This window comes from Monopterus albus, unplaced genomic scaffold (assembly GCF_001952655.1).
Source record: "Monopterus albus unplaced genomic scaffold, M_albus_1.0 scaffold45.1, whole genome shotgun sequence".
Taxonomy (NCBI): Eukaryota; Metazoa; Chordata; class Actinopteri; order Synbranchiformes; family Synbranchidae; genus Monopterus; species Monopterus albus.
The window spans coordinates 2241653-2250440 of NW_018127925.1; the positions used below are offsets into that span (position 1 = coordinate 2241653).

Sequence of the window (8788 nt, forward strand, 5' to 3'; positions counted from 1 at the left end):
AGCAGGACTTTTGGAAAAAAATGTTGCAGCTGAAGATTTTTGAATATCATTTCATTATGGTGCAGGGAAAGGGATCAGTAATGAACTCCTCTCTCCATGCAAGAAAAAGGATTTAGTAGTTCAACAAGACGGCTGCTACTCACTTATGCTAACTCTCCACTAATTTAATCTTTTATGAATTTTTATATTTTGTGTGTGTGCTCATGAATGGGTTTAGAGATGTTTTTAGAGACAGACAACTGTTTGTCCATATGGTATAGTTCTACAGGACATTTATTTAGGCTTTAAACCATTTTATGATTTTTTTTTTTACATTAATCTGCATGTTTGGCCATGGAAAACACACTTTAAAAGTAAAAAGAATCACTGCTTGAATAATAATAATAATAAACAAAGTTTTACCATCAGCACTATATATCAGATTGAGTAATCACAAAAAAGCTATACAATGTTTGTAGAAACACAATATGCCACAGTTGTTCATTGGTTCTTTGACAGACTAGCTGAGACAGATACAAATTTTAGTGCTTTGCCCAAATGCAAACAAATACCCTTTCAGTTTAATCAGATAAGTCAACTCATAATGAGTTATTGAACTCTTGTAATTTTATTTTTGAATTAATGTATCATGTTGCGATACAGAGCAGCTGCAGCAGCAATTCTCACTGAGCTTGTTTCTGTTTACTCCCAGACTGTAAAGGATATTTTAGGTCCAGATATCCATGTAAAGAATATTGGGAAAGTCCATTTGGTCCAGTTTGACTCTGAAGGAGTGTTTGGTTGGGTTCCTACACGAGGAGACCTTATCAGTCAGTTACTGTCAGGTGACTACATATATCAATTTTTAATATTCTAACTGGGTGCCTTTTTGATTCCCATGCTTTTTGTAAATTTAAAGGATAATAGTTGAAAATGTAACTTGTCTAAATGCCGAGGGTGGAAGCTGACACCAATTTACCTCTACTCAGAACAAACAGAAAGCATAAATAGAAGACCCAGAAAGAGGAGAGACACAGAAGATGATGATGGTGCTGATGTGGTTGTCCTTCCTCGAATCCCCAACCCTATCGCCTGTTTGTCCTCTGGTGACATGCTCATTTTCCTTCTCACCATCAACCGCACTGGTACTAATTTATTTCATTTCACACGTTTATTGGTTTAATCATGAAATTATGATTTATTTTTTGTTGGGAATATTTTCAATTTGCTCTAAATTTCTTTACACCACTAAGAGCGCCATTTGAGCCACTTCCCAGTGTATCAAAAAGACCACCTGTTTAATAGCAACCCCAGCTGGGACTTTGGTGCCTTCAGACATCTGCAGATACTCATGAAACAGACAAACTTCAACTCCACAAGGTAGTGTTGAGTCCATACTGCAAGTAGCACCTCAAGTGTTGAATCTATGAGGTCCTACAGTATGTCCCCTCTTTACAACAGATTCCTCTCCTTCCTCAGGTTTGCCCATGTGTTTTCAGAAAGAGGAAAGTATGTTTTTGTGGACAGCGCTGTCCCAGAGAGAAGTATGGTGGTAGTGGTCAGTGAGGAGGCGACAGAATGTGACCCCAGGGCTGCTGTCTTCCAGCCTATGACCCCAGCAAAGCTGGTCAAGTATGGAATTGTCAAGCAGCACAGACTCAACCTTCTACCTGACTGGGGAGTGATTACAGGTGTGTATCCTTACTGTTTGCAATAACACAATCAGTCATGTTGTAGTGTGACTTTGGCAAATGAGCACTTGGCATTGTATCATGACAAGATACTGACTGTGTCCAGGGATCCTGAGCCTGCTCCTGGTTCTAGTTGTAGTTCTAACCACCACAGTGCTAATTCTACGACCCAGCAAAGCAAAGCTCATCTCCCAGTGGAAGACAAAGCCAAGGTGGCGGAGCCTCGGGGAGCCCTTCTGTCCAGTGGAGTGTGTTTGCAATGGAGACAGGTCTGTCTGTATGCCAGCAGGACTAATACTGTGTTTTATCCATGTCGGTTCTGTGTGTCCTGGTACACATTGTTTTTCTTATATGTTTCAAATTGAAAGCAGCATGACCACTCCTCACTGACCACTACCACCATACTTCCCTCCTCCCATTCTCATTCCTAACTACAATATGCTAAATTATATAAACCATGTAAAAATGTGCAGAAATTAGGCGGTAGGCATAGTGTAAAATAATGGAGTGGCTTGTGTTTTTTTTTTTCCAGCATTGCTGTTCCAAGCATAGGCATCTTAGGCAGTAGGAGTGTAGGAGAAGGCGCAGAGGCTGAGGAGTTTGCTGTCTCAAAAGGAGGTAACTATTTATTACACTTTGATGTGGCTTTCGTCTGGAAACATCACCTAAATCCCATTGAAATTTAGTTAAATCTTTGTCTGGCCAGACAAATACACCCACACAGTGGCTTTGCTAAGTGTTCAGATTCCTTCAGTTTTCACACACTGGCAGGTTTCTATCTGGTGTGTGATAATGTTTGAAATGACTATAAGGTAAAGCTGTTTTTAATGTTTCCCATTCATCCATCCATCCATTTTCCTCCACTTATCCGGGACCGAGTCGCGGGGGCAGCAGTCTAAGCAAAGATGCCCAGACTTCCCTCTCTCCAGACACTTCTTCCAGCTCCTCCGGGGGAATGCTGAGGCATTCCCAGACCAGTCGAGAGACATAGTCCCTCCAGCGTGTCCTGGGTCGTCCCCGGGGCCTCCTCCCGGTGGGACATGCCCAGAACACCTCCCTAGGAAGGCGCCCAGGAGGCATCCGAAACACCTGTATCCGGGATCTTGCCCTTTCGGTCATGACCCAAAGTTCATGACCATAGGTGAGAGTCGGAACGTAGACTGACCAGTAAATCGAGAGCTTCGCCTTACAGCTCAGCTCCTTCTTTACCACGACGGACCGGTACATCGACCGCATTACTGCAGAAGCTGCACCGATCCGCCTGTCAAACTCCCGTTCTCTTCCGTTCCCGTTGGCTTAATATATTGTTCAGTGGATACCTATTTGAGTGCTTCTTCTTGGCTGCCAAAGACACCTCATCACCAAAATGTTTCCCACTTAGTGCTTATTGCCTTGTTCATGCAGCTAGAGATAGTGTGTAAATATCCATTGTCCTAGCCATTATGAAACCATCCCACATGACCAGGTTGCTTTTAACAGTCTATTTCTCATTTGATTGATGATAATGGCAGCAATGGCAAATATCACCGTCTAATGACTTGTGCTGTTGTGTGTAGTTAGCCTGTGCAATGTTAATTTAAGTGCTTAAGATCCACTGCGTGCTTCATCTCTGACTGTCTGGCCAGCTAGAGTGACTCTACTGAATTACTATGGAGTCCTGTTAAGGAAACTTGATTTCCAGGTGCAGCCATTCATTATGAGAGTATCTGCTCAATTAATTTGGGTAATGAAAAAGTGATGAGACTCCCCACCCATTATTTCTGCCCATTTCTAACTTGCATGTTATTGGCATTTGCTGCTCCTGCTTAGGAAGTGTGTCAGGCCGCTGTGACTTGGAGGAGTTCAATGTGAAAACTCTGTATGACAAACTAGAGGATCAGAACCTCCATGTAGCGTCACAACTGGCTCGACACCGCAAAGACACACAAGAGTTCTACAAAAACATTTGTCTACACACTGAAACACTCAAGGTGAGTTGTGCTATAGTGACAAAACATGAGTGCATAAAATAATTATTTTTAAGAAAGCAATTGCATATGTAATATTTAAAAATTATGGTATCCTCAATTGTCATAATTTTTTTTCAGAATGTATTTGAAAATATGGATCATAAAAAACTGAGTCTTCTTAAAGAGCTCCTAGTCCACAGCTCAGTGAGAGATAAACCATGTAACAGCAGTGCAGGAGAGAGAAACGCACAAGGTAAAACTGAATGATGATGAATCTCTTATAGCGACCAAAAAAACATTAGCCATGTTTCATCATAAAACAAAGGTGATTACATCAATATTATGTGTTTTGGGGAAGCAGAATGTGCATCTTCACTTTCTTATTGAGACTTTGACAAGAGGATCAGTACCACTTTTACTGTATACCTTACTGTAAATGAAACTGCAGTGTGCACACCGTTAGCATAGCTTAGCATAAAGACTAGAAACGGGGAAAAGGCTCAAGTTACACTTTCAAGTCACATGAATTTTTTGTTTGTGTTGCCCCATATCACAAATTTGCCTTGAAAGGTTTATGTCTTGTGTGTAAACTCTGCACATAACCTTCTGTAAAACCACAAATTCTCATGTTTACACTTTGGTTCTTGTACAGAAACAAACCAGACATACAGTAAGGTGTTAATTGCAGTAGTGAGCTGTTAGGGGTGCTGCTGTATGACAACGCTGCCTCCAGCTTTATACTGAATGTACATACATGAAAGGTCTTATATAAGTCTTTGCAAGAAATCAAATAGTTGTATTCTCCCAAATGTCAAACTGTTTCTTTAACAATATTGTCACAGTCTGTGACTCGGCTACAACAAAAGAACTAATGGAGCACATTGTTTGATCTAGAAATACTGAATAAAATATATACCTTAAACCAAGTATGTGCCATATGTACCTATTGTTTTACTTTTTGAACCATCTGTGCTTTTAGAGTCTGAATCTTATGTCACATCATTTATTTAATGTTTTTCTCTCTGAACTACATCATGCATGGGACTGGGATTGAACATCCCCATCACCCCAGCTGAGGTCTCTACAGTGTTATTGGGAACTATTCTCAGGTCAGTGGAAGCTCTCTTATGCAGGCTGACAGGAGAGGCTTGGCAGAACCAGGTTTTGCCTGGTCCCACACACTGTCAAACAGCTCCCCATAATACCAGGGGATGTGAGCCACAAGCTGGATACACACAATCCGGTGACACCAAAACCTGTCATGCACAGGTACTGTAGTGGCATTTGTTCTGTTTGTAGCATATTTTGGAACAGTTAAGTAGAAATTTCTTAATTATTCCACATTAAATCCACAGTTTGCATCAGTGAATATGACCAAAGAGGAAGTCCTCCCCCATGAGCCAGGTTAGGAACAGGTCTTTACAGTGGTTTGTTGCAACATTTATATGTTACAGTATATTCCACAAATATGTTCTTTCTCTTCTCCCTAGTCCATCTACAGACCACAGCCCCTTGTTTAAGTGATTATGACTTGTCCAAGCTGGTCTCTATATCTCCTCTATTCAAGACCCTGCAGGAAATTCATCAGTCGTTACAGATCCTCACTGAGCCTGGTCAGCATCTACACAATGGTACAAACACACTCTACAAGTGTTTTAAGTGCTTTATCCAAGATATCAGAAAGATAAACAAAACACACTATGCATGTAACAGCAAATCACACTACTTATTAGGCCTCAGTGTGTTTTCCTGTTGCTGTTGTTTTTTGTTGTAGAAGCTATAGAGCATTCTGTCCAGGAGAAATATGACGGCCAACTCATCCCGACTGCACTGGACAGCCTCTCACCTCATCACGCTGCTGTTTTCTTGTTCGGCTGCCATGTGATGCAGTTGCTTGCAAATTGCCCCCTGTTCCCCTCGGTGCTTCTGCTGCTGGCTAAGTCGATCCCTGTCTCTTCATCTTCTTCTAATGATGCTCTGCTGGCTCATTGCTCCACGGACTTCTTTTTTGATGCAACCAATCAAATCCTTTATGTGTCAGAGGCAAAGCTTCAACACGTGGGACATTTCATCACTATCATTCTGCTATCAATGGCCTACATAGCATCAGGTAATCAGAAAGTGGTCAGTGGAGAGTCCTGCCAATCCTGTGTCCTATTTTTGCAACACTATGTGCACAGTGTACAGTGTAATAGCCCTTTCAATCATCTTTTATAGTAAGAACTATGTAATCTTCTCTGGAAACATTATATTTGTGTGTTGTTTATTCAGCATCCAAACCCCAGAGCTTTATGCAAGCTCTTCATGAGGCCATTTCAACTCTGAGCCTTCAGCTGTTCAACTCTTCTATCAAATGGAGCACAGCAGAGGTGTGTAAGTGCTATTTAAACCTCACACATCATCCTCATAATGCACAAGTGGGGGCGGATGACTCAACGCTTTCTGTATGCAGTCAAAATTCGATTCTTCAGAGGAGCAGCATGGCACGTTAGCTGAGGAATTTCTCAACGTTACAGTTCCCACTGAAGCACAGTTCACTGAGCACCTATTAGCCCGCAGGTTGGTGAGAAACATCAACGCCACCGCATGGTGTGTATTTCCTTTCAGCTAAATAATGCAATTAATGTAAATAACATTTTCTCCCTTCCATATAACCTAGACTTGAGAAATATAAGCATTTCAAGTTAGAGCAGCTCATCTCTGACCTCAAACAGAGAACATCTAACGACACAGACACGGGTAAGACACTTTTCTAGTGAGACACGTTTAGAATATGCAATATGCAAACAACAGTTGCTAACAGAACTATCTACAGGATAAAGAAAAGATTATAAAACACAATGTCATGTCAGTGTCAGTTTATTTATAGAGCACCTTTAATACACAAGTAAATTACATAGTAAAACAGAATCACACATGTCACATAGGGTCAAACCATAATATAAACAGCCATTGATCATTGTGCACTGAAAAACCTACATGTTGTTTTATGTGGGGATAGGCCTAGTGCTCATGAATGACATGAATCCATATTTGCATAGTCAAGATCGCTTGTGATCTCAGAAAGACTTGTGATCATGGATCACCAATTTATGTAAAAACTGGAAAGAGTTACAATGTCATCTCAGAGTTTAGATATATTTTTGTCTTACTAGTTTTGCTACTTTATTACAAAAACTGTCCATAAATGCAGACAATTTACAACATACTTTTTTTTTATTCTGAAGAATAAAGTCTTGTTTAATTTCTGCAGGTTTGCCACCAAAAGGGACACCAGTGCAGGTATCTCACTGTAACAGATCAGATACTATCTTTGTGAAAGAATGTAGCTGCTGTTTTCCAAGCACCACATGCAACTCCACCGTTTCCTCTTTTCCAGATGTCCTGTATAGAGGAAGAAATTGACCGCATGAGTGAGTCTTTCTTGCAGCTGAGTGTGCAGCTACACAGGAAAGCTCAACTGAGCATATGGCAAAAGGAGCGAGAGAACAGTGCTGGCAGCCACTCTGTGGTAATTAGCTGAAATGTTACACTTTATGTATGCAATTACATAATCAAAAGGATTCGTGTGCATAGTAATTTAACTGTGCTGTGAAGGGCATAGAAATTATCTCCTTTATGTTCTACAAATTTCAACAAGCTGAGATTTAATTAGACTTTCTCACTGTTCATTATTACAGCATTACATAACAGATTACTTTGATACATTTAGTCAGTTGGTGATCATCATTCAAACATTTGCTGATGTTCATTTGATCATACTCAGCTTTAGAAGAAAAGTGTCTGTCAGTATGAATAAATATGAGGATGCCTGCTTTTACATATTTGCATCATTGCTTGAGACTATGTGCATGAATTGACATATACTTTATATAAATACATACTGTGACATCTATCCTTTTGCAGAGGGCATCACCAACAAGCATGCCAAGCCTGAGTCGTAATGGAACAGCCCTACTGGAACTGAAGAGACACTGTGTATCACAGCGCCTCAATGAGCTCCAAATCACATTAGGGCAGATCAGACAGTGCCAGCAGCATGACAGCAAGTCAAAAGAAGGGATGAGAGGCCATACGCAAACAGACAGCAGTACTGCTCAGCAGGAGCAGAGGGAGCATTACCCTGGCATAGATGTCTGCAGCTTCGCTGATGGCCAACAGCAGGACAGTATTCCAGTTAGCCAGAGTCACAGCCAACACACTGAGGAGAGCAGAGGCCTTGGTAACCCTAAACTGGAGAGTCATATTTCTGAGCATCAGGGGAGTGACGCTGTGTAGAGTAGCAACATTCCTAGACTACCAGATGCTAGAGAGCCAGGACCAGCTGCACCTTAATGGAACAGGACACAGTCAGATCACATAGGAAAATCATAACTACATACAAATAGTGTTGGATCTGACTGTGGATGAAAGCTGAAAAATACGTTATTTCTCAGTCCCCAGCTGGGTCATCTGTGCACAATACATGAGTGTGTGTTGTTTGCTGAGTAATTATCTGAATGAACTCTGTAAATTTGCACCAACAATTCAGCTGTATTATTTTTTAATTATCTGTGCTCCCAGACAGAAATAATTCCTGGCACCAAGCAGCAGTGTGACAATCTGTCACTGTGCTCAAATAGTTTCTCAGTTGGGTATTAATACCAGCCTCTACAACAGGCTTTGTTCATTAGCATATTCTAATTAAGACAATAAACAACAGCTGAGTGAACACAAGGTGAAACTTCTGCTTCTGTGTTGCTTCCTGTTCACAACAACCTGAAAAGGTGATGACCCACGTGTCTTCACAAATCTAGTATAATTCTCTCCCCCTTTTCTCTATTGTCTCACACATGTAGGCTCTCTAACTTGTTCTTTTTAATGAAGTTTCTCCCCAGTCACCAAACTAACCAAGTAAATAGAAAGTAGCTACAAAACCTGAAAGTCAGTTGGTTGGTCTATGCTGCACAGCTGCTGCCTCCTCCTAGTCTGATGGTTTATTTGACACGCACGCCTCTGGGTCTTATTATAGAAAGTGAGTTTTCCTACAGGAGACTGTGAGCCAAATCAGAAGGTCAGATGGGACAAGTCTTCACTTACTATCAGTGTTAGCTTGAAGGTCTGTGCCAAGTCCCCCAGGGTTGATTCTGGCTTTGCTCTCTGGCTATATGTTTGTGTGTGTGAGGGGCG

At 41.1% G+C, this 8788-nt stretch overlaps 1 protein-coding gene across 1 annotated transcript in view; it reads left to right on the forward strand.

Moving 5' to 3' along the window:
- LOC109960252 (SCO-spondin) overlaps positions 1-8754 on the forward strand; it is a 49392-nt gene extending 40638 nt beyond the window's left edge. The window contains exons 86-103 of the mRNA XM_020600208.1: positions 692-824; positions 969-1124; positions 1233-1359; positions 1459-1670; positions 1777-1939; positions 2203-2288; positions 3480-3640; positions 3758-3872; positions 4692-4888; positions 4975-5023; positions 5110-5250; positions 5394-5729; positions 5891-5988; positions 6072-6178; positions 6279-6358; positions 6873-6901; positions 6999-7130; positions 7526-8754. Of these exons, the coding sequence (XP_020455864.1) occupies positions 692-824; positions 969-1124; positions 1233-1359; positions 1459-1670; positions 1777-1939; positions 2203-2288; positions 3480-3640; positions 3758-3872; positions 4692-4888; positions 4975-5023; positions 5110-5250; positions 5394-5729; positions 5891-5988; positions 6072-6178; positions 6279-6358; positions 6873-6901; positions 6999-7130; positions 7526-7897 (2694 nt within the window). The 3' untranslated portion in view covers positions 7898-8754. The remainder of the gene's footprint in view (positions 1-691; positions 825-968; positions 1125-1232; positions 1360-1458; positions 1671-1776; positions 1940-2202; positions 2289-3479; positions 3641-3757; positions 3873-4691; positions 4889-4974; positions 5024-5109; positions 5251-5393; positions 5730-5890; positions 5989-6071; positions 6179-6278; positions 6359-6872; positions 6902-6998; positions 7131-7525) is intronic.
- The last annotated feature ends 34 nt before the right edge of the window (positions 8755-8788 follow it).